Consider the following 26,827-nt stretch of genomic DNA (forward strand, 5'->3'; position numbering starts at 1 on the left):
GAGGTGTCAAAGATCTAAACAATCTGGATTACCATATAAGTGACAGCTGCCCTAGGGAGTTTCCCAGGCTAGCAGTGCACTAAGAAGAAACTTGAAAAAAACATTTACTATATAAAGGCCTTGAGATTTAGGTGTTGATTACTACTGCAGCACACCCTATGCTATTCTGACTGATACAGCATGCGACAAGATTAGTTGAATAAATGAATGACTCCATCATTGCAATGATTAGTTTCTCTTTTAATCATTCCATCTTCCCTAATAAATATGCCTTCCTTTTGCTTTTAAACAAATAAAAGAGATCAAAGCAGAATTTATCATTCTGACTTACTTTCACAGATAGGAGGGTTTGGGCTCCAGACACCTATTGTTTTATTCTCCACCGTGCAGGAGATGGAGGCATTGCCTATGAGTGAGAAGTAGGGGTTGCAGGTGTAAGTGACAGAGGAGGCATATGTGTAGAATTCTCGATCTCCACCGCTGTGTTTCCCATTCCTGATGTCTGGAGGGGGCTCGCACTTGGCAACTGAGGTGAGTGAGTGAAAAGAAAGAAATACTCAGGGTAGGCATTGTGTTAAATCCAAAATTCATGCAAATTATAATGGAGGATAAAAGAAGCAGTGAAATTTCACAGTAGTGTTATTCCCTAAAGTAGTTTAGGTTTGTAGTCAGGTCAGAAAAAAAAGTTTTACTTACTTACACATTCTGGGAGAGGATCACTCCAGTCAACTCCTTTACCTTGGATCTGACAACGACTGGTGGTTGAGCCAATTAAGAAAAACCTAAATAAGGTAGGTCAAAGATTTTAGTGGAATTCATTTACTCTAGACATAAATTATCTATGAGGTTTTGGACAAATCAGAAAAAAATAAATATTGAGTACTATGCTTAGTACATGTGTGATGTAATAACCTGCACGCCAAATCCCCACGACATGAGTTTGCCTATATAACAAACCTGCAGATGTACCCCGAACCTAAAATAAAAATTGTAAAAATATATATTTTTGCGAACTTTCTTATCTCCTGTTTGTTCTCCTGAAAATGTATTTATCTTTCTAAAGAGTCATTTGCTTCCCATAAGTGCCTTTCTCCCATCACCTACTAAAATGGTATATAAGCCCCAAATTCGAATCACCCCCTTTGAGTTACTCATCACCAAGCTCTCCCACATGTATGTTGCACCAATAAACACTGTAATTTCCTCCTGTTAAAGAAAAAAGGAAACAAATTTTTATTAAATATTTTGAAATGAAAAAATAATGCTTTCTTGATTACTAATGACCATTTAGGCCAGCTTGCAGTTACATTTTCTCATATCAAGCAAAGGGTTTATTTGTTCAATTTTAAAATGCTCTAGCTTGTCTAAGCAACTTAAGTTTTTTCTTTGTATCACATGGTACCCATCCGCAATGAATAAAAATAGAACAGAACAAGCTTTACACCTAAAATCTGAGGACTTGGCTTAAATCTTACACTCTCCCTAACAAGCTATAAATCAGGCAGCTCAAAACAAGTAAGTGGTTCACTCGAGTTTGTTATGTAGTTTCCTTTAAATAAAGGAGCAAGACACATTACTGATGTGTACTAGTACTCTGACCTCTAATTTGAATCTTTCTTCTGGCTTCTAGAGCTTGGTTTACTCTCATAAACCTGAGAGTTCCTTAGGAACTCTTAGGTTCCTAACTTCCTGATTATCATCTCATTGTTCTTGTTCTTGACAAGTCCCAGTCTTTCTTCTAGGGCTTTTTGCCTTTTAAAAAAAAATTTACTCTGAATATCAATAATAAGCTCCTGAATAAAATATTATCAAACACAGTCCAGGAACACTTTAAAAGAAAATTATACAATGACCAAATAGTACAGTTTTATTTCAAGAATAAAAGGATTCTTCAAAATTAGGAAATATATTAATATAGAATACCTTGTTATAGACTGAATGTACCTACTCAAAAAATGTATGTGGAAGCCCTAATCCCTTTGTGTGGCTATATTTGCATAAGGAAGTAATTAATGTTCAGAAGGGTGGGGCCCTGATCCAATAAGATTAAAGTCCTTATAAGAAAAAACACCACAAATGTCTCCCACTTGCAGTCCCTGTGCCCTCATGCTGACACCAGGGAAAGGTCATGTGTGGACACAGTGAGAGGACAACCAGTCATCTGCAACCCAGGCGGGGAGCCCTCAGCAGGAACCAAACCCTGCGGGACCTTGTTCTGAGACTTCTAGACTCCAGAACTGTCCCAGTCCATGGGATTTTGGTATTTTGTTATGACAGCCTGAGCAGACTAATATATACATGATATTAATAAATCTATTAAGAAAAATAAATCATCATCTTAATAGTCACTAAAATGGCATTTGAAAAATAATCAACAATTAGTTTTGGCCAAAAATGTTCAATGTAATGGGAATCAGTGGAGATACAGCTCCACTAAATTTAGGAAGAAAATGCTTGCTAGTCATTTCTGCTAGAGTCAAGAATAAGAGAACAATAACTGGTATCAATTTTTTATTTGAGGTAATTGCTAGCATAAGTACATAAGAAAAAGGAATTAGAAATACAAAAATTGGAAAAGAGAAAATAACAGAATCATTATTTTCAGATTACATAATTACATATCTGGAAATCCCAAGAAAATCCAACTGTATTAGTCCGTTTTCACACTGCTGATAAAGACATACCTGAGCCTGGGTAGTTTATAAAGAAAAAGAGGTTTAATGGACTGACAATTCCACATGGCTGAGGAAGCCTCAAAATCTTGGTGGAAGGGAAAAGGCATGTCTTACATGGCAACAGGCAAGAAAGAATGAGTGCTAAGTGAAAGGGGAAACCCCTTATAAAATAATCAGATTTCGTGAGACTTAATCATCACCATGAGAACAATATGGGGGAAACCGCCCCCACTCCATGATTCAGTTATCTCCCATGGGGTCCCTTCTACCACATGTGGGAATTATGGGAGCTACAATTCAAAATGAGATTTGGGTGGGGACAAATCCAAGTCATATCACCAACTGATAGACTATTATAAGTAATAAGGAAATTCAAGGTATTAGCTGAGATAGGAGATTAATATATAGAAATAAGTAGTTTCCATATATATGAATAAAAATTGTTAGGAGATATAATGGAATAAAAGACACCATTTGCAATCTCAAAAATAAGACAAAAATAAAATAAAATAGCAAAGACTAAACATAAGAATTGAAAAATGTAAATGGGGATATATAAACAAGCAAACATAGGAAAACTATAAAAATAGAACAGTCAGGCAGACACCTCTAAGTGATATTGCACACTAAAAATTCAAGAGAAAGGACCTGGTTGTGTGAATATATAGAAAGACTAAAAGCATTGAATAGAACATCTAAAAAAGACTAACATACACTGAAGAATTAAATACGTATTTTTAAAAGATGTTCTCTCACATGGATTAGGTGTAGATCTATTAATAAACGATGCCAAGACAATGTAAAGGTCATTAGAGAAAGATATGGATTCTTTCTGTATTTTTTTTAACATTTGCATGTGAACCTACACTTATCTCAAAATAAAAAGTTTTTCATCCCTGAGAGGTCTGAAAAAATAAAAAACTTTAAAAACACTATACAGAAATTTTTTTCTCTTTTTAATAGGCAAAAATTCAAAAGTTTGATAAAATAGTGAATCACGGAGGTAAAGACATAGGCATTTGTTTATATTACAAAATATTACAGTTTATAAAGAGCAATTTGGCAATATTTAGCAAAATTTCAAAGCATCTTCTCTTTAATCCAACAATCCCACTTCTGGGAATTTGTCCTACAAACATCTCTCTATATTAATATATATAACATAACATATATACAAAGTATGCATCAGGACATTGTATGTAACAGGAAAAGATTGGAAACACACAAAAGTCCATCAGTAGGAATCATTAAATAGACTATGATAAGCTACGATACATGCGTTAGAAAACTATACAGCTGTAAACACACATATACACACAGACAGAGAGAATGAGGAAACACTTGGTGCATGAATGTCAAAGATCTCTAGTACATATTTGTCTTGGATGTTTCTGGTTGCTTTAACAAAACACCATAGACTGGATGGCTTAAACAACAGGAATTTATTTCTCACAGTCCAGGAAGTCTGAGATCAGGGTACCAACATAGTTAGGTTCTGGTGAGGGCCCACTTCCTGATTTGCAGATGGTTTGACTTCCTGCTGTGTCCTCACATGGCAGAGAAAGAGAGAGAGAGAGAGAGAGAGAGCTCTCTCATGTCTTTTTATGAGGACACTAATCCCCACATGAGGACTCCGTTTCCATGACCTAATTATCTCCCAAAGGCCCCATCTCCAAATACCATCACACTGGGGATTCAGATATGAATTTTGAGGGAATACCAAAAAAATTCAGTCCATAGCAATGTTGTAAGTGAAAAAAACAAAAGCAAGGTTCAAAACAATGTCCGCAGTCAGATATCTTCTGTTATAATAAAGGGGGGGAAATGTTGATAAAAATACTTGTACTCACTTGTATTTATAGAAGTAAACACTAAAGGGATAAATCTGAAACTAATCAATGTCATTTTCTGTCAGAGGGTAGAGAGAAGTGGGATGAATGAGGATGGGGTGGAAGTGAGAATTATTGATGTATATCTTTTTATGCCACTTTTATTTTTGAAACATATAAGTGCGTTAACTCCTTATAAAAATTAAATGAAAAGGAAATTATTGCTTCTAGGTTGCCTTATACTCACCCCTCTGAGCAGCTGAATTCTATGGTTGAACCAAGGAGAAGATCTTTCTTAACTTCCACTATCCCATTGATTAATTCTGGATTTCTGCATCGTTTCTCTAGGAGGAAAATTAAAATAATGACTCATGATTCCAATTACTCACAAAATAGAACATTAGGGGAAAAAAAGTCTGGTTCACTAACTTTAACTCCTGCTTCCAGATAGACCTAGAGATATTTTTCAATGCTTATTTCTTATTCTGACTCATTTTTTCTCTTTCTATGGAAAGAGGGCGCTTTATGAAGTGGGCCCTATTTCTCTTATCCTTTCGTAGAGGGAGAAATATAGAATAGATAGAAACCGACCTGGATTGCTCTGGTCTGAACTCAGATCTCGTAGGACTTTAACCACTGAACAAATGAACCCTTGATAGCTGCTGCACCATTAGGATGTTCTGATCCAACATCGAGGTCATAAACCCTATTGTCGATATGGACTCTAAAATAGGATTGCACTGTTATCCCTAGGGTAACTTGTTCCCTTGGTCAAGTTATTGGGTCAATTGTGGGCATTGATTTGCTTTGGCTGGTGTAGCCTTAGCATAGGTTGTTCGGAGGCTGAGTTATGCTCCGAGGTCACCCCAACCAAAATTTTTAATGCAGGTGTAGTGAGTTAAAGTCCACAGATTTGTATGGTTTAGATTGCATTAGTAAATTAAAGCTCCATAGGGTCTTCTTATCGTATTATCTTATGTCTGCCTCTTCACGGGCAGGTCAATTTCACTGGTTAAAAGTAAGAGACAGTTGAACCCTCGTGGTGCCATTCATGCAAGTCCCTATTTAAGGAACAAGTGATTATGCTACCTTTGCACGGTCAGGGTACCGAGGCCGTTAAACACGTGTCACTTGGCAGGCGGTGCCTCTAATACTGGTAACGCTAGAGGTGATGTTTTGGTAAACAGGCGGGGTTAAGTTTGCCGAGTTCCTTTTACTTTTTTTAACCTTTCCTTGGAAGCATGCCTGTGTTGGGTTAACAGTGTGAGTAGTATTAGTTTTGTTTGTGTTTGTAAATATTGGACTGTTAAGTATCGGTGAAATTCTTGTCTGATGTGGGCTTATGCGGTGGAGAAAATTTTCATGTTACTTATACTAACATTGTTGTTTCTATGAAATAATAGATTAATCCAATGTGATGCGAGGAGTTCAGTAGTATGTTTGGGATTTTTTAGGTGTTTGATGTTGAGCTTGAACGCTTTCTTAATTGATGGCTGCTTTTGGGCCAACTATGGAAATTGGATTTTTTTACTCTCTATACAAGGTTTTATTCTAGTGTCTAAAGAGCTGTCCCTCTTTAGACTAACAGTTAAGTTTACAAGGGGATTAAGTGATTCTGTAGGTAAACTTAAGGTTGAACCAAGATTCTATCTTGGATAACCAGCTATCACCAGGCTCGGTAGGCTTGTCACCTCTACCCAGAAATCTTCCCACTATTTTACCACATAGACGGGTGTGCTCTTTTAGCTGTTTTTGGGTAGCTTGTCTGGTTTCGAGGAACTTGGCTCTAGTTCTCTTTGCGAAGTTGTCTCTGGTTAATTCATTATGCAGAAGGTATAGGGGTGTATCCTTACTGTTTTGTGCTTGGTTGGTCTTTTTTCATCTTTCCCTTACGGCACTGTGTCTATAGCACCAGGATAAAATTTCTATCGCCTATACTTTTGTACGAGTGAATGGTTTAGTAGAAGTTATTTGGTATTAGTATTGATTCGGTTTGCGGCTAGCGTTAGCTCAAGGCAATCAAATTATATTGAGGTCTTCAGGGTGTAAGCCGGATGCTTTATATTAAGCTATGCCTTGGTTTATCCAAGTGCACTTTCCAGTACACTTACCGTGTTACGACTTATCTCCTCTATATAGATATCAGGGGTGTTTAGTTAAGTTGATCCTTAAATATGTTTGAGGAGGGTAACGGGCAGTGTGTGCGTGCTTTATGGCCTTATTCAATTAAACACTGTGCTCTTAATCCTCCTTGGGCTCTTAGATTTCATAAGAGCTATTGTGGGGTTTTCTGGGGTAGAAAATGTAGCCCATTTCTTACCACCTCATAAGCTACACCTTGACCTAACTTTTTGCGGGGGCACTTATGCTTACTTTATAACCTTTATTAGGGTTTGCTGAGGATGGCGGCATATAGACTAGGCCAGAGGTGGTGAGGTGAATCGGAGTTTATCCATTATAGAACAGGCTCCTCTAGAGGGATGTGAAGCACTGCCAAGTCCTTTGAGTTTCAAGCTGTTGCTTATAGTATTCTGGCAAGTAGTTTTGTTGTTCTAACTATTGAGGTTTAGGGCTAAGCATAGTGGGGTATCTAATCCCAGTTTGGATCTTAGCTATTGTATATTCAGAAGCTTTAAAGCCACTTTCGTAGTTTATTTTACGTCAGCTGGTGTTTTTTACAACTTAGATGGAGTTTAGCTTTATTAAAATAGATCTAAAACACTCTTTAGGCCAGTTTCTATCAGCTTGGGTTAATAGTATGGCCGCAGTGTCTGACACGAAATTAACCAACCGTGGGTGCAGCATAGCTTAGTTAAACTTTCATTTATTGCTAAAGGTTTGTCACTGCTGTTTCCCGTGGGGGTGTGGCTGAGCAAAGTGTTTTGAGCTGCGTTATACGTGCTTGATACTTACTCCTTTTGATTGTGGTGATTTAGAGGGTGTTTTCACTGGGGCGGGGATACCTGCATGTGTAATCTTGCTAAGAGTTAATAGAAAGGCCAGGACCAAACCTGTCTGTTTATGGGATGTATGAATCCGTCTAGGCATTTTCAGGTTGCTTTAGGTTGATTAGGTTGATTAGTCTTGCTTTAGGTTGATTAAGCTACATAAACGGGTTTTGTTAAATTTGGGGGGATTATATATGGTTGTGAGGTCCTGTCTTTGAGGGTTGTGTTAATAAGGGTGTGGGTCTGGTAGTGGGTAGGTATGTAGGTGGGGTAAAATAGAGAGGGAGTTAAAGTTGAAAGTAGTGGGATGAGATGGAGATTGTGTTAGTTGAGGGGTAGCAGTTAAAATTGTGCATAGCTAAAAGATGAGAACGCAGGCTCTGGCTAGGTGAATTGAGGCTTTTGGTTTTGGGGTTTGGCAAAGGTATATTTATAGGGGAAAAGCAAGAGATGGGGAGGGGGGATTTGAGAACAAAGGTAAAAATTTGTTGTGGTTTTATAGTTTAGGATGAATATACTATAGGATTGGTTATTGTTATGTCCAACAAGCATGAATTAAATTAACACCTTATTGGTAGTTATGTGAGGCTGGAATATTGAACGTAGGTGCGATCAATAATGGTATGTACTAGGAATCAAAGACAGATCCTGCGACATACGGTGTGGCGGGGCCAGCTTTCTGCGATGGGGTCATGCGCGCACCCGAGATAAAAGATACCAAATGCATGGAGAGCTCCCGTGACTGGTTAATAGGGTGATAGACCCGTGATCCATTGAGATGTCTTATTTAAGGGGAAGGTGTGGGCGATCTTAGTCTTATGGCCCTGAGGTAAGAACCAGATGCCGGATACAGCTCACTGTAGCTACCCCCACGTGTTATGGGTCCGGAGGGAGGGGAGTAGCACTCTTGTGCAGGATATTGATTTCACGGAGGATGGTGAACAAGAAACCACTAACTGAGGGGGGTATCCATGGTGACGAGAATATATTTGACTTATATGTGCTATGTTCGATGAACGGTGTAATGTGCTATGTACGATAACTGAGTTTTGGTATTAGTTGGTATCCTTGGGGGAAAACTTGATCTTTGGTAGTTGATGTTATGTTCTACAGTTGGTTAAGTCATGAGGATTCTTGCTTGTAAGCATGTTTGCAAGGACAGTTTATAAGTGTGCATAAATATGTATGATGTACAGTTAAGCATTTGTAGTACTATGTAATATTCGTGTTGGCTAGCAGTAATGCACGAATTACATAAGAAGTTGTAAAATAAGTTAGTACTTAAGTCGAACTTAAAACGTGCACCCCATAGAATACAGAGAGTAGTTTAAATTAGAATATTAGCTTTGGGTGCTGATGGTGAAGTTAAGTGCTTTCTCTCTGAGTTGTCCTGGGGAGAAGTCTCCGTATCCGGTTTACAAGACCGGCATATTAGCTTATATTATAAGGGCAGGTTCATTTGAGTAGATTGTTTTCGGTTAAGGAGGCAAGTGGTATAAAGGTTCAGATTGTGATAAAGTATATTATGGATGCTATTTGTCCGATAATAATGAAGGAGTGGTTTACTGGTTGGCCTCCAATTCAAGTAAGGGTCAGTAGAATTGTGATTAGGAATCAATATAGGAATTGGCTGAGTAGGCGGAATGTTATGCTTTGTTGTTTGGATTTGTGAAGTATGGGGATAAATGCAAAGATGAGGATTGATAGTAGAAGTGCTAATACACCTCCTAGTTTGTTAGGGATGGACCCTAGAATTGCATATGCAAATAGGAAGTATCATTGTAGTTTGATGTGGGGGGGAGTGTTTAGGGGATTAGCTGGAGTATAGTTGTCTGGGTCACTTAATAGGTCGGGTGAAAATAGTACTAATATTATTAGGGCGAGGAGGAGGAGGATTAAGCCTAGGCTATCTTTGATTGTATAATAAGGGTGAAAGGTAATTTTGTCGGAGTGAGAGGAAATCGCGGAGGGATTGTTTGATCCTATTTCGTGAAGGAATAGTAGATGTAAGGTTGTAAGGGCTGTAATAATGAAGGATAAGATAAAATGAAGGGTAAAGAATCGTGTGAGGGTGGGATTATCAATTGGATATCCGCCTCAGACCCATTGGACAAGGTCAGTTCCAATGTATGGGATGGCTGACAGGAGGTTTGTGATTACTGTGGCACCTCAGAATGATATTTGGTCCCATGGGAGTACGTAACCTATGACGGCTGTTGCTAGAGTTATAAGTAGGAGTATAATGCCGATATTTCAGGTTTCTAGGAGGAGGAATGAGCCGTAGTATAGGCCTCGACCGATATGTAGGAAGAGGCAGATAAAGAATATAGAGGCACCGTTAGCGTGGAGATAACGGAGGGTTCGGCCGTAGTTTACGTCTCGGGTAATGTGTGCAACTGAGGAGAAGGCGGAGGAGGTGTCTGGCGAGTAATGTATTGCCAGGAATAAGCCTGTGATGATTTGTAGGATTAGACAGGTAGCAAGGAGTGAGCCGAAGTTTCATCATGCGGAAATATTGGACGGAGTGGGTAGGTCAATGAGGGAATGATTAATTATTTTTATAAGGAGTTGGATTTGCGTGTTGCGGTCATCAGTGTTTTTATAGTTGAAATACAACGACGGTTTTTCATATCATTAGTCATGGTTAGAGTCCATGTGGAAGCAATGACATATATTTTATTCTTGTTCAGTGTGCTATTGGTTATGTGGTTTGTAGGATTTTCTTCTAAGCCTTCTCCTATTTATGGGGGCTTGGAGTTAATTGTTAGTGGTGTGGTTGGCTGTGTTATTATCCTGAATTATGGGGGGACTTATCTGGGCTTAATAGTGTTTTTGATTTATTTGGGGGATATAATGGTTGTTTTTGGCTACACTACGGCAATGGCTATTGAAGAGTATCCTGAGGCATGGAGTTCAGGGTTTGAGGTTTTAGGGAGTGTTTTAGTAGGGTTGGCGATGGAGGTGGGGTTGGTATTATGAGTTTTATATTTTGATGGGTTGGTGGTGGTGATTAATTTTAATAATATAGGGAGTTGAGTGGTTTTTGAGGGAGAAGGGCCGGAGTTAATTCGGGAGGATTCTATTGGTGCAGGTGCTTTATATGACTATGGGCGCTGATTGGTAGTAGTTACTGGTTGAACACTATTTGTTGGTGTATATATTGTAATTGAGATTGCTCGGGGTAATAGACTATGTGATTAAAAATAAGGTTAGGGTAAGGGGAATGAGGAAAGAGAGATAATAGGATTTGATTATACCTTTTTGAGTGGCGGTGAGGATTGAAGTAGTAATATGGTATGTGAAGTTGTTTTGGGTATAGATTTTTCTAATCAGATTGAATCTAGTAAGAGGAAGGCTAGGTTTTGACTTATAAGTAGGTTTTGGTAGGGAAGTGTTCGTTGAATTGTAATGGGGTAGAATCCTAATATATTGGAGAATCTGAATGTGTGGAGTGGAATATTTATTTTAAGCTTATTGGTTATAAGAGTGAGGTCTAGGGCTACTAGGAATCCTAGAGCAGTTACGTGTAGGGCTGAGAGTTTTAGGTTGGGCGATATTGTTATTTGGGGGAGTGAAGTGGGAGAGATGCTATTGGTGATGAGGAATCCTGAGAGCAGGCTGCCGGTTGTGAGGCGTTTGATTGGGTTTAGTAGGGTGGGAATGTTTTCGTTGATATTAATTAGGGTCGAGAAGCGGGGTTGTCCTGTTAGGGTGAGGAGGATGGTTCGAGTGCTGTAGGCGCTTGTTAGGGAGGTGGCAATCAGAGTGATAGATAGGGCTCAGGCGTTGGTATACGACGTGTTTGCGGTTTCGATAATAAGGTCTTTGGAGTAGAAGCCTGTAAGAAAAGGCATGCCTGTGAGAGCCAGACTACCGATGGTTAGGGAAGTTGAGGTAAGGGGTATTATTTTAAATAATCTTCCTATTTTCCGATTGTCTTGTTCATTATTAAGGTTGTGGATGATAGATCCAGAGCATATAAATAATATGGCTTTAAAGAAGGCGTGGGTGCAAAAATGTAGGAATGCTAGGTGTGGTTGGTTAATGCCGATAGTGACTATGCTTTGAGAAAAAAATACATGTAAACATATATCTCATTTTTCTGACACATTTTAAGAAGAGGAAAAAAAATTTCACTTGGTTTCATTTGCTCAGTTAGACCACTGTGATAATACTAGATATGTTTATTGACCAGTTGTCCATAAAAATGTATGCTCTCAAAAATATATGACCTTCATCACAGGGAAACAGAAGGAAAAGGGAAGCAGATGCTATATTTTAACTGTTAGAAAAATATGTCCAAGTGTATTCCCAACTGACTCCTTCCAAATACTATAGGTGATGTTAATTTTGAACTGTTTTGATCAAAGATTTTCATATGAATTAAGTAATTCATTAAGTTCCTAAAAGAACTTTCTGGGAAAAAAAGTAAAGGTGAGAAAAATAAATGTTGATACTTACTTGCACAAAAGATACTATAGTTCCATGAGCCTTTGGCATCACAAATCAGTCGACTTGAATTAATTTTACCATATCCAGGGTGGCAGGTGTATTTCAGAGTAGTTCCAGTTTTGAATTCAGTATCATACAACGGATTTATTGGAGAAGCAAATGGTAACTTGGGTGGAGGACCACAGTCACCTGCACACACAAAAAAAATGGCAAGGAACATCAACAGCTATATCTTGGGACACAATGTCTCGATATCTGAGTACTAAGTTTTCTAGAGCAGAGACCATGATTTTCTCTTTCATCGTAACTCCTATTATGCCATTGTTCAATGAGTGCAGTAAGTGATCAATAATACACGCTTGTTGAGTAATGAAAATGACAACGATAATGAGTAAAGGCAGAAAAATTTCATCCGTCTTTGACTGTATAAGTGCGAATTTATTAGAAAGTGAATGAATAGACTTGATTTTCATCATTCTATCAGATTGCCCACATCTGTCTGCTCAGAATATAGGCAGCTATGCTATGCCATGTGACTCTACCTCCTGCCTTAGCAGAAACGTATTTTCTACTAATAATAGCATTATGCAAGATTAGTTGCCTCAGTCAAGGATGAGGAGGCATTTCATTTGTGTCCTTTTGGACCTTTTAGGTTTAGAATAAATGGCCCGTTAAAACATAAAAATATTTTTCAAAAGCATCACAAGGTGGAGAATCATTAAACCCTTGAAAAATAAAATCTTAATTCTACTTCCCTGGCAAGAATTAAACAAAGTACTGAGTGACCTTCCAAATGCCCCAGAAGAATTATACCGACCTCCCCTACATTCTAAATAACCACACAGGCAGTGAGAGTTCATGGCCAGCCTGGCAGATGATACGAATTTATTACAAGTCATGATTGCTTCAATGTTAAGTTGTTCAGAGTTTCCTGGAGAGAAAAATCCTAAAAGGGAGCATCAGGAGCATCTATAAAACAAGATTTTCTTTTTAGTTTATAGTATGCTTCCCAAATTCCAGGTGGTCAAATATATCCCATAATGTGAAAGATCTCTTAGACACCTCTTAAAATAGAGTGTGTGATGAACTCAGTTGTAGACTGGTTGTCTGGCCTGTCTCTCCACTACTTACCAAGAACGGTAGCCAACAAAACAGTGACCAGCATCATTTGGAACAGAGTTGAATTGGAGACTTTCCACAGCCTAGAGAAGAGCAAAGCTGCCATTTCTCCTTTTCTGTCGAAGGTGGAGCCCTCAAGGAGTGCAAGTGGAGCTTTCTGGGAGTGCATGATCTGGTGCCTCTTCAGTGTTTTTCTGCTGAAAGAACTCAACTTAATAAACAGTCATTGAATTCTTACCTGTCATAAAGTACTACGAAGAATAAAATGGGAACTGTTTTCAAGGAGATTATAATCAAATGTAGAAGAGAAGGCATTAAATGTTTGTAATAAAAGATAGCTTGTATTTTCTGACAGGAACATATTCAGGAGACCAGTAAATTCCAGAGACCTGGGGTGGACTGTACAGAGGTAGTAGATATTGCTGTGAAATTTGGAGTGTTAAATGTGGGATATTTTATGACAATAGTAAAAATTGAGTAAAGGCACAGCAGTGAGAAGGTAAAGGTTATTTCTTGAAAATAGTCATTAGTACTTCAGTTTGTTTAGAAGATAAGGAATTCCTGATAGGAGATGATAGTTAAAGATAGAGAAGGAGGTTAGAACTGGGTTTGATCAGGTTTTCAATACCAAAATTGGGAGCTTGAAACTAGGAAATATATATACACTTTGTTTAAGTAACATGATTACTCTGTTTTTGAAAGACTATTATGGCAGATTTATACAAGGTAGATTGAAAGAGGCAGAAAGAAGAGACAGGGAGATTGATTAAGAAGACTATAGCAATTGGCCAAGCGAGCCAAGGAAATTATCTGAAAAGGAAATGGCAGAAGAGTTATAGAAGAAAGAGCAAGCTTAAGAGAAGCAAGAAAATGATGACAGAGGAAAAGACTTGGAGATGTCTCTATCTATTAATCATATATCTTTCTACCCATCCATCTATATGATTTTCTTATGGCAACTATTAACAAAAACAAAAATCCATTGGGTCATTTAGAATTTTTTTTTTTTTTTTTTTTTTTTTTTTTTGAGACGGAGTCTCGCTGTGTGGCCCAGGCTGGAGTGCAGTGGCTGGATCTCAGCTCACTGCAAGCTCCGCCTCCCGGGTTTTTACGCCATTCTCCTGCCTCAGCCTCCCGAGTAGCCAGGACTACAGGCGCCTGCCACCTCGCCCGGCTAGTTTTTTCGTATTTTGTAGTAGAGATGGGGTTTCTCCGTGTTAGCCAGGATGGTCTCGAACTCCTGACCTCGTGATCCGCCCGTCTCGGCCTCCCAAAGTGCTGGGATTACAGGCTTGAGCCACCGCGCCCGGCCTAGAATTTTTTAAGTATGGTTTTTACCAACAACCACCAACAATAAGTAGTATCACTGTTATGTTTCTTGGTTCCAGTCATTCATTAATCAGAGACTTCTTCAAAGCAAGATTTCTATAAAGTCATTCTTACCCCCGAATGAGAAAAACCCTCACATATCCTAAGTTTACTTCAGAAACAAGTTACTTAAGAAGTATTACCCAAAGTGATATATAAAATTAATTTTCAGTGAAATATAGGATTTCACCTTTTGTTCTGAAACCTTAGGTAGGTTGAGATGGTTTCATATCACCATCTGTCCTTAATTACATGAATTGCCAACTCATGTCGATTTAACTCAATAGGCCAATGTTATGGGGCATTTCCCCTATGTTTTCTTCTAGTAGTTTTGTAGTTTGGGGTTTCATACATAAGTCTCTAATCCATTTTGAGTTGATTTTGTGTATAGTGAGAGGTAGGGATCTAGTCTCATTCTTCTGTATGCGAATATCCAATTTTCCCAGCACCATTTATTGAACACTGTCTTTTCTCCACTATGTGTTCTCACCTGTGCCAAAAACCAGTTGGCTTTTGGTGAGTACGTTTATTTCCAGACTCTCTCTTCCGTTCCATTGGTCCATTTGTATATGAAGATTTTCCCCATTCAGTATGATGTTAGCTATGAGTTTTTTATATATGGCCTTTATTGTCTTGAGGTGCATATCTTCTATACTAATTTGTTGAGAGTTTTTGTCATGAAGGAATGTGAAATTTTGTCACATTCTTTTTCTGCACCTATTGAAATGATTGTATCATGTTTCTCTTTCTTTCTTTCTGTTAATGTAGTGTGGTCACATTTATTAACCTGAGTCTGATAAACCATCCGTGGATCCCTGGGCTGAATTCCACTTCATCATAATGAATAATCTTTTTAATGTGCCCTTGGATTTGGTTTGCTGGTATCTTGTTATGAATCTGTGCATCAATGCTCATCAGGGATATCAGCTTATAGTTTTCTTTTTTCATTGTGTACTTGTCTAGTTTTAGAATCAAAGTAATGCTAGCCTTGTAAAATGAGTTTGTAAGTATTCCCTCCTCTTCAATTTTTCTGGAACAGTTTGAGAGGAATTGGTATTAGTTCTTTATTAAATGTTTGGTAGAATTCAGCAAAGAAGACATAAGGTCCTAGGCTTTTATTTGATGGAAAACTTCTGATTACTGATTCAATTTTCTCTTCAATTCAACTTTTAATTGGTCTGTTCAGATGTTCTGTTTCTTCATAACTTGATCTTGGTAGGTTGTATGCGTCCAGGAATTTATCCATTTCTTCTATCTTATCAAATTTGTTGGCATATAGTTGTTTATAATAGTGTCTTATAATACTTTCTATTTCTGTGGTATTAGTAGTAATGTCTCGTTAAGATAAAAAAATCTCTGTTTTATTTATTTCAGTATTCTCTCTTTTTTTTCTTAGTCTAGCTAAATGTTTGTCATTTTTGTTTATATTTTCAAAAACCCAACTTCATTTTATGGCTTTTTTTTTTTTTTTTGAGACAGAGTCTCACTCTGTCACCCAGGCTAGAGTGCAGTGGTGCGATCTCGGCTCACCACAAGCTCTGCCTCCTGGGTTCACACCATTCTCCTGCCTCAGCCTCCCTAGTAGCTGGGACTACAGGTGCCCACCACCACACTCAGCTAATTTTTTGTATTTTTAGTAGAGACAGGGTTCCACCACGTTAGCTAGAATGGTCTCGATCTCCTGACCTCGTGATCTGCCTGACTCACCCTCCCAAAGTGCTGGGATCACAGCCGTGAGCCACTGTGCCCAGCCTCTTTTTAAATTTTTTCATATCTTTTTCATTTATTTCTGCTCTGAACTTTATTATTTTCTTCCTTATACCAATTTTAGGTTTAGTTAGTTCTTGTTTGTCTAGTTCCTTGGGGTGATTATTAGAAATTTCTCTTCTTTTTTATGTAGGTGTTTATTACTATAAACTTCCCAATTAGAACTCGTTTTGTTGTGTCCTATAGGTTTGGGTATAATGTGTTGTCATTCTCATTTATCTCAAAAAATCTTTGAGTTTTCCTTTTGATTTCTTTTTGACCAATTGGTTGTTTAGGGACATGTCGTTTAACTTTCATGTATCTGTAAAGTTTCCAGAGTTTTTCTTGTTGTTAATTTCAAGTTTCACATTATTGTGATCAGAAAAGCTATTTGATATGATCTCTACCTTCCTAAATTTTTCAAGACTTGTTCTGTGACCTAACATCTGATCTATCCTGGAGAATGTTCCACGTGCAGTTGAAAATGTGTATTCTGTAGATGTTGTATGGAATATTCTGTAAAGATCAGTTAGACCCATTTGGTCTATGGTGTACTTTAAGTCTGATGTTTCTGAGTTGATTTTTTTTTTCTAAATAATGTGTCCATTGCTGAAAGTGAGATGTTGATGTTCCCTAGTATTATTGTATTGCAGTCCATCTCTCTTTAGGTCTAACAATATTTGCTTTATATATATGGGTGCTCTAGGATTGGGTGCATATGTATTTATAATTATTATTTACTCTTGTTGAATTGATCTTTTTATCATTATATAATGACCTTTTTACCTTTTTTTTTTTTTTTTTAGCTTCAAGTCTATCATATATAAGCATGGCTACTCCTGTTTGCTTTAGGTTTTTGTTTGCTTGGAATATCTTTTTCCATCCCTTCAATTTCAGTCTATATTTGACTTTACCATGAAATGAGTCTCTTATAGGTAGCACATCATTGGATCTTGTAGTTTTATTCATTTAGCCACTATGTATCTTTCAATTTAAAAAATTAACTTATTTACATTCAAGGTTACTGTTGATAGGTAAGGACTGACTCTTGCCATTTTATTAATTGCTTTGGCTGTTATGTAGATTCTTTGTTTCTTTCTTAATTTTTTGTTGCTTCCTCTCTGTTGGTGGTTTTCTGTGGTGTTTAACTTTGTTCCCTTTTTCTTATCTGTGTGTCTGCTGTAATTTCTTTCTTTGTAATTCACCACGCAGCAAATATAAAGAGTCCCATAGTTGTATTGACTACTTTTAGCTGAATATCAACTTAACTTTGGTCGCATAAAAATACTCTAGACTTTTTCTGCTTTTCTCCCAATTTATATTTTTCTTGCCCTAATTTACTTCTTTATCTATTCTGTATTCCTTAGCCACTAATTGTAGCTGTTGTCATTTTGACTATTTTGACTTTAAACATTTATACTAGAGGATTGAGAGATTTACATAGCACCATAACATCATTGGAGTATTCTAAGTGTGATCTGTAAATTTACCTCTACTCGTGAGTTTAATACTTTCATGAAAACACATGTAGACTTTCTTCATTCTTTTTTACTATTATTTCTTTATTTTCCCCTTGACAGGATTATTTCAAAAGATCTGAATTGTATTTTACCTGTCATATAGCTTTTAAGCAGCATAGCCAGGATATAAACCTTGATTTTGGAAATTTGTCTATGAAAGTTGAATACATACATTGTACAATCAGCATGTACCGTACACCAAAAGACATGTATTGGAATATTCATGGTTATGTAATAGCCAAAGAACTAAAACCATCTAAATTGTATCCTTAATAAAGTGGATAAATAAATTATAATACAACCATAGAATGGTATAATATATAGCAATGAAAATGAATAAATGACAACTAGACTCAACATAAATAAATCTCACAAATGTAAGCAAAAGAAATCAGACAAAATATAATACATACTGCACGATCTCATATATAAAAAGAAGTAACAAACACTCAGCTAGAGTATTTAGGGATGCATGCTTATTTTATAAAACTATAAATAACAGAAAAAAGATGACTGCTACAAATCAAAAGAATAATGGCATTAGAAAAGGAGGAATGGGCAAGATGAGGTTAGGCATGAGGAAACAGGTTCTCTAAGAACAAGTGGTGACAGACTCAGAGGACTGGCATGTTAAGTAAAATCTTTCTGGATTAAATTAGGGATATATCTTGGAGGAAGATAGAAACTGAGTAGCTGGATAAAATAGGAAATACTGTACAGTATTGGACCATAGTTTTCTACAGGCTGGATCATAACATGTCTCTTCATACTGTTTTCGTGTTCAAACACTGTTGAAAGATTTGGATTCAGAAGTAGGACTTGGTTAAAACTAAGCACATACCATATCAGACCCTCTCACAGTTTCACAATTGAGAAGTGAGGGTAGTTAAACATTTGCTGATAACATTTTTCTGTATTTTCTTTTCAACTAAAAAACAAACTTGGGAAGTAGGGGTAAGAATCCCCAGTTTGCACTGATTCTCATTTTGTCCCTGTTCTATCTTCTGGTACTTCTTCCTCATAGAACTAACTCTGGAAAATCCTTGAGGATTTGCTTTTAACTATTGATTTTCTGTTTTTAAATAAGTCCATTGGGAGCACTAAATGTCCATAAAGACTCGTATACTTTTTGGTTGTAATGTCTTTTGTTTTTGTTTTGTTTTTTGTTTGTTTGGAGAGACAGAGTCTGGCTCTGTTGCCCAGGCTGGAGTGCAGTGGTGATCTCAACCCACTGCAAGCTCCGCCTCCCAGGTTCAGGTGATTCTCCTGCCTCAGCCTCCCGAGTAGCTGGGACTACAGGTGCATGCCACCACGCCTGGTTAATTTTCTGTATTTTAGTAGAGACAGGGTTTCTCTGTGTTGCCCAGGCTAGTCTCGAACTCCTGAGCTCAGGCAATCCATCTGCCTCAGCCTCCCAATGGACGTAACGTTTTTAAGCGTTAGAGTGAGGGTGGAAATAATTTAAATGGAACAATATTTAATTTGAATACAAGTTTTTTAAATCTTTAATATATCAAACACTATTAAGTAAATGAAACGATAACAAAATGTTAAGGCCAGGTACAGTGGCTCATGCCTATAATCTCAACCCTTTGGGAAGCCCAGGAGGGTGAATCACGTGAGCCCAGGAGTTCGAGACCAGCCTGGGCAACACAGGGAGACCCTGATCCTGTCTCTAAAAAAATGAAAATAAAAAATATTAGCTGGGCATGGTTGTGCATGCCTGTGGTCTCAGCTACTCAGAAGCCTGAGACAGGAAGATCCCTTGGGCCCAGGAGGTTGTGGCTGCAGTGAGCCATGATAACACCACCACACTCCAGCCTGGAAGACAGAGCAAGACCCTGTCTCAAAAATAAATAAATAAATAATTAAAGCAGATATAACAATTAAAATTTCATGTCTTAAATATAAAATCCTTCTTTACAAATCATTCAAAAATAAAATTGTCAAATAAACACATGAGGAAAGAACACAAACAAGTAAATCAGTAAAGAAGAAATACAAATATGCATGCAGAGTGGCTTATTGAGGAGTTTTTACTGGAACATTGTCTGTAAAAGAAGAATGAGAGGGAAGACAGAAAAGCAAAACTTTGAAGCAGTTGCATCAGAGACTTCAGAGCATCCTCTAAAGCTGGACTGGCCTTTCAAAGGTGTCCAGGATTAAGTAAAGCTGGGCTTTTGTACCACTGCATCAACCAATCAATAAATGTGGGCTGTCCCAGAGAAAGATTGCCATCTTGAGTGAGGCAGCTCCCCAAAACATTCGTGCTTGCTAAAATGCAGATTCCCAGTCCCCTAATCAAATATATCTAATGAGGCTTCAGTGTCTGAATTATTTTTTAAATGCCTCAAGTGATTCTCATGTGCAGCAAATGCAGGAATCACTAATCTAACAGAGACAAAATCCATTCATTTTTCTATATATTCCAGGTTCTATCTTTGATTCAAAACAGAGCTTTAGTAGCTGTACCTGGATATCAGTAGCTTGCTTAACTTCTTATAAAAGTATCAGTCTTAAGTTACGTTTTAATAGATCAACTCAATTCTCATAAAAGGCTAGTATATTTGGCTATTTGAAAAACTTTGCAATTGCCTGTGTTATTGGCATTGTCCTAATTATGTTATTCACTGTTTCTTATTAAATAGCCCATGAGATAAATTTTAATTTTCTATTTTAAGTTTTTCTATTTTAATTAGTGAAAATAAGTTCCTCTTTCAAAACTCTTTCTTTTTACCAACTAGTGGGAAATATATAATCATTTTTCCTTGACTGAAAATAAACTCAACAAAATTACTTATAAGTCTAAATTTTAGTGAAATTGCTGCTACTCTTCCAGTACTTCCTCCTCCACAGGTGGCACTCTAAGCAATCCTTGAGTGGTTTGACTTTGCATTTTTATTTTATCATCATTAAGTTATACGTGTCATGCCAGTTATCAATGCATTTTCTCTCCCATACAAACTCACCATTTATTACAGCTCTGTGATAATGGATGAAATTCCCTTAAGTATTAATCCTTTACAGCGAGAAAGATGTTTAATATTCTCATTAGAGGAGGCTCGAGGGACATTGCAGGAAGCAAAGATTCTCCTGCTGTTTCCTGCTGCTACATGATGGGTTAGTAAGATATACGGGGGTGGTCTGCCCCAGGCCCTCTTCCCAGAATGCACTATCCCCTGGCAATCTTGTGGTCCCAGACCAGACTGGCTGTCACCTTCCCATGGTTCTTCTGATGGATACTTCTCCAAGACTCTTACCACAACAGCACCCCTACTCCCTCTTCATGCCGGCACACCTGGCCACCTACTTGCCTGTGTGCTTTCTCTGCCTTGAAGGCTTGCTACTGGGGTCACTTTTCCTTCTGCACACCTCCTCATCTGGCCACTATCTATGGTCCCCCTCACAGATAGCTCATGTTCCAGGGACCCCAGCCCTATCTGCGGCCTATGCATGTAGCCACCAGGTGGAGCACACCTATAGTCTGCCTCTATTCTAGATATTTGGTTTCTACTTGCCCAATGACTGCAGACCAGCTTTTGTCCAGGCAACTAGTGAACTTCTCTGGCATCCAGTGGATTGCAACAATACCATTTTAATGAAGTCTAAACCCCAGCCTTGGGAAAGGGCACCTCATTGCAGTTTGTCTCCCTTGAGTGCCTTGCCTCAGCCCTCGAATACCATAGAGAGTTTTCTTAAATTTTATAATTAGTTTTTTTATCAGAGTTTAGTAATTCTGTATATTAAATTTCCCCTATTTAAATCACTGTATGGTTTCTGTCTCCTGATTGGACCCAGGCTGACACTCAGACATTTTGGGATAATCTAAAACTTGTAATAAGCTTCTACTTGTTGTTGAAATAGATGGCATAAAAATTTCTGAGGGAAAATAATTTTGTGGAAATAATTTTTAATTACATAATCTATTCAATGTATTTACATTTTGAATAAAGAAGTATTATTTTTTAAATAAAGGAGAATTCACTATATCCCTAAATATGCAAACAGACTTGGTATCAGAAGGTCACTTATTGGTTAAAATTGGCAGAAACAGTACTAGGAAGGGTTATTCCTGAATTCAGAGAAATATTAGAAAATAGCATCCCTCTTTTTTAGTGCCCAAAATATAAAATGGTAATGTAATCAAAATAGTCTCTCTTTAGTTATAACTTTTTATAACTAAAATTGGTGGCCTCTAGCCCACCAATTGCTTTCTCCCCACAGTTATTAAACCTGGACTAGAAAGAATTCACTTCGTTTTAATTTATTTTCTTGTGGTCAAAGAACGATATTTGGCAGCAGGGGCTTCGTAGTTTACTTTTCTCAGGCTCAACTAAACTTTAGCACCAGATTCACATTCCAAATAACCTATACATGTTTTATTCCTGGTATAATTATTCAGCACCACTGTGACTGAACTTCTGAAGGAAATAGATGAACTAGTTAGTCATAGTGTAAAGAAAAACATTTAACTTAGAGCAAGCAGACAAACGCAACTGCTGTGCCTTTTAGGGACAGGAGCAATCATTTCAGGAAAGTTCTCTCAATGTTGATAGTGCAAAAGTAATGTGGTGATGGAAATAGCCTGAAGAATAGAGGGAGAAACAGAATTTTAAACAGTACAGAAAAACAAGAAATGGGGAAAGGATTCCCTATTTAATAAATGGTGCTGGGAAAATTGGCTAGCCATAAGTAGAAAGCTGAAACTGGATCCTTTCCTTACTCCTTATACGAAAATTAATTCAAGATGGATTAGAGACTTAAATGTTAGACCTAATACCATAAAAACCCTAGAAGAAAACCTAGGTAATACCATTTGGGACATAGGCATGGGCAAGGACTTCATGTCTAAAACACCAAAAGCAACGGCAACAAAAGCCAAAATTGACAAATGGGATCTAATTAAACTAAAGATCTTCTGCACAGCAAAAGAAACTACCATCAGAGTGAACAGGCAACCTACAGAATGGGAGAAAATTTTTGCAATCTACTCATCTGACAAAGGGCTAGTATCCAGAACCTACAAAGAACTTACACAAATTTACAAGAAAAAAACAAACAACCCCATCAAAAAGTGGGCAAAGGATATGAACAGACATTTCTCAAAAGAAGACATGCATACAGCCAACAGACACATGAAAAAATGCTCGTCATCACTGGCCATCAGAGAAATGCAAATCAAAACCACAATGAGATAACATCTCACACCAGTTAGAATGGCAAACATTAAAAAGTCAGGAAACAACAGGTGCTGGAGAGGATGTGGAGAAATAGGAACACTTTTACGCTCTGGGTGGGATTGTAAACTAGTTCAATCATTATGGAAAACAGTATGGCGATTCCTCAAAGATATAGAACTAGAAGTACCATATGACCCAGCCATCCCATTACTAGGTATATACCCAAAGGACTATAAATCATGCTGCTATAAAGACACATGCACACGTATGTTCATTGCGGCACTGTTCACAATAGCAAAGACTTGGAATCAACCCAAATGTCCATCAGTGACAGACTGGATTAAGAAAATGTCACACATATACACCATGGAATACTACGCAGCCATAAAAAAGGATGGGTTTATGTGCTCTGTAGGGACATGGATGCAGCTGGAAACCATCATTCTCAGCAAACTATTGCAAGAACAGAAAACCAAACACCGCATGTTCTCACTCATAGGTGGGAACTGAACAATGAGATCACTTGGACTCGGGAAGGGGAACATCACACACCGGGGCCTATTATTGGGGGTGGGGGGAGAGATGGCATTCGGAGTTATAACTGATGTAAATGACGAGTTGTTGGGTGCTGACGAGTTGATGGGTGCAGCACACCAACATGGCACAAGTATACATATGTAACAAACCTGCACGTTATGCACATGTACCCTAGAACTTAAAGTATTTAAAAAAAAAAAAAAGTACAGAAGCAGTAATTGCCTCATCTTGCATGGGAGAAATTTAAATTGTAAATTCAAGTTGTAAACAGGCAAAAAACAGAAGTTCCCTCTCTGGAGCAACTGGGCAGCAACAGAGAAGACACCTATAAACATCAGTATTTGGATATTCATTGCCCTATACTTGTCATTAGATAGGACAACCAACAACTCAGTGACTCAGAGCAGGTAAAACTTTATTTTTCTTTCAAAAACAGTTCATAGGCAAAAACCCATTCAGGATGGAAGGCAGTACTGCTCCACATGGTCAACTAGGGACTAGGGCCTTTTCTCCTTGTTGCTTTAATATCCCCTAGGATGCTGTCCTTCTCAACAAGGCAGAAGCTAGCTCTCAGGCACCCTATCAGCATTTCAGCCCTCAAGAGTATGAAAGAGGAAGGGGAGAGAAAGAAGCTTCCTTTTTAAGAAGGTGAAAAGCAAGTCACATTTATTGGGAGGTTGCTCCAAGGGAGGGACTAGTTGAGAAACCCTGTGCCCTGCTGATACTTAAAATGGTAGAAGTGGTTCTATTACTTAAAGTAAAAATAGAGGTTAATACAGGCAAACAATTAACACTCTCTGTTATAGCCACAAGTTAATTTAAAATGCCTCACTGTCCCATCATGCTGCAAGTTAGCCTGCTGCCAGCAAAATTTGTTCACATACACAGAACTTTAAATGAGATTATTTAGGCCTTGCTCTTAAGGAACAACTGCTGACCAATGATCATTAACAGAGGTTTGCAGGGAGCAAAATCATACTTCCCTATTCCAAAATAGCTCCATAGAGACAATAATGAATCTAGATGGAAAGAACAGGATTACTATTTTTAAAAAAACAGAAAACAATTTTTAAAAATCCTTTGGAAAATGTTAGAAAGTGTTCTTAAAAGAAATTGAAAAAGTCAGCGAAAAAACAATGAAGTCAAGGAAATCTCCAAAAAAGTGCTTGGAGAATTGAAGGTAAGAATGAAGACAGAAAACATAACTAAATCCAATAATTAACAAGGAGGTCCAATACCAAATGATTCTGGTTTCAATGAAAAGAGACAACAGTGAAGAAATGTTACTGAAAACATTTTATAAGAAAATTTCTCAGAATAAAAGAATATGAGTTTACAGAGTGAAAGAGCCCATCAAGAATTAGCATAATAAATGAAAATAAATCATACAGTAAAGTATACCAACGTGGTATTTTAGAACACCATGAATAAAGATTGTATCCTAAAAGCTTCCAGAGTTGAGGAAAAATCAGGTCATAAATCAGGATGTCTTCTGACTTCTCAATAGCTATATGGAATATATTAAAACAGTAGATAAATTCCTTTAAAACGAGAGGAAAAATAACACTTTACCCAGCCTGCTATGCCCAGCCAAACTATCAATCAAGTGTGAAAATAGTTTCAATCAAGTGTGAAAATAGTATCAATCAAGTGTGAAAACAGACGTTTTCAAGAATACAGGAGTTCACTCAATAGTTTACTTCCTATACATCATTTCTTAGGCAGTTCCTGGAGGATGTGCTCCAACAAAATGAGGAAATAAGAAAGAGAACATGAGTCAACGAAGTAAAGACAGGGCAGGAAGGCGAGTCTACAGATTTGAGAGCATCCATTGCTTGTTGTAGTGGGTAGCAGGCCCTGTCAATGTCCTGTCAGTATCACGAGGGCCCTGCCACTTTAGCACACTCTGAACAACTTCCAACTGCCTTATATCTGTTTCCTTTTACCCAGGCTTTTTCCACAACCATCGAAGGTTACTCTGATTTGTAATTAGCAGGATAAACTGAAGATAACACCTTACAGAAGCAGACCTCAATTAACAACTGATGGAAGTATGTATAAATATCCCAGCTCCCTACCCTTAGCTATGATTACTCTGAGGTGCAAGTTCACCATCTTTACCAGTTTCCCTTGGGATGAGACTTCAGTCATCTTAACTAGCTTGCTAACATATCCTTTTTGGTTGCCTTTGTTTTCATATCTCACTGCCTTTCTCTCCTTGCGTTTCCTGCACCTCCTAAACAAATTACCTACGCTTTAATTCTTGTTTCAAGGTCTGTTTCTAGGGCTTTGGGAGAAAGGTACATGAGAATAAGAAAGGAATTAATAAAGCATATGATATCTCAAGATTTGGAATACATTTGGTAGACTGAAAAATCTCTTGGAGCATTTAGGAGAAAATGTAAATAGAAATATAGAAAACAAAACAAGCAAGCAAACAAACATTACTGGAAAAGGACATTATAGACAACATATTAAAACAAAAGAAAGGAAACATGCTCACAAAATACTATTTGGCATACTGCATAGTCATAACCTGTAAAAGGTATTACTGATGTAACCAAAATTATGCAATAATTATATTGAAAGAAAAAGGAAAAGCACATGGTATATTAGAAGATGATTAAATATCTGTAATCAATAGATAGCAGCTAAAATGAATAATCTAAGAAAAACAGAAAAAAACATATTATCTTAAAATATGAAGGTAAATATCAGAAAAAAAATGTTGCATGATATGACAGTGGTTCTCTGGGAGTAGGGAAAGGGAATTGTGTGCACCAGATAATATGCTAATTTGTTAAACATGAATATATCTTAATTTTAAAAATAAATAAAGTTGATAGGTCAAGAAATAGATGCATTTCTAACATGGTTTACAATTTATAGAATTATGCACAAAGTTAAAATCTTAAATGTGAAATTTAAATTTAAAATGGAAAGAGAAAAATGGATAATATAATGGAAGTAAGCTCTCTATACTTACCTTTATTGTTTTAATATTTGTTAGAATATATATATATGTATTTATTTTAAATAATTTTTAAAGGGATTTAAATGAAAGGATAAATTAAAGAATAGAAGGATAATTTAAATCTATGTGAAAATAAGTCAACACTACTCCTTTATATTAGTAAAGAATGGTAAGAAAGGAAAAATAAAGGGCAAAGGGCTAGTATTTAAAAACCTCAACTGTTTCTTCTGTACTCTTAAAGACTGAGACATGGGGTGGATAACTCTTTGTTTAAGCATGTTAATAACATGAAAATATAAGCATACATAATTACCCATCTTATTCACTCATAAAATGGTGTGGAAGGTGACTTTCTGGATAGTGGAAATTTTAATTTTATTTATGAAATTAGTTCATTTACAGTTGGTGGAACAGAAAATCCTCAGCACCACTCCTCCCCACAAAAGTACAACTTGCAACTATTCAAAGATAAGAACACC

At 37.2% G+C, this 26,827-nt stretch overlaps 1 protein-coding gene and 1 long non-coding RNA gene across 3 annotated transcripts in view; one reads left to right on the forward strand and one right to left on the reverse strand.

Annotated features, from left to right (window-relative positions):
• Positions 1 to 26,827, reverse strand: part of LOC101017189 (zona pellucida sperm-binding protein 3 receptor-like) — a 39,523-nt gene that overhangs the window by 11,702 nt on the left and 994 nt on the right. For both annotated transcript variants that reach the window (XM_017949919.3, XM_017949917.3), the window contains exons 2-6: positions 13,036 to 13,217; positions 11,914 to 12,093; positions 4,752 to 4,848; positions 697 to 782; positions 332 to 526 (exon numbers count right to left, since the gene is read on the reverse strand). In XM_017949919.3, the coding sequence (XP_017805408.1) occupies positions 332 to 526; positions 697 to 782; positions 4,752 to 4,848; positions 11,914 to 12,093; positions 13,036 to 13,217 (740 nt within the window). The remainder of the gene's footprint in view (positions 1 to 331; positions 527 to 696; positions 783 to 4,751; positions 4,849 to 11,913; positions 12,094 to 13,035; positions 13,218 to 26,827) is intronic.
• On the forward strand, positions 5,437 to 26,818 carry LOC108582433. The gene is made up of 3 exons (XR_001895934.3): positions 5,437 to 9,980; positions 25,325 to 25,425; positions 26,740 to 26,818. It is a non-coding gene; the product is annotated as an uncharacterized LOC108582433 (long non-coding RNA).

Source organism: Papio anubis, chromosome 1 (genome assembly GCF_008728515.1).
Source record: "Papio anubis isolate 15944 chromosome 1, Panubis1.0, whole genome shotgun sequence".
NCBI lineage: Eukaryota > Metazoa > Chordata > Mammalia > Primates > Cercopithecidae > Papio > Papio anubis.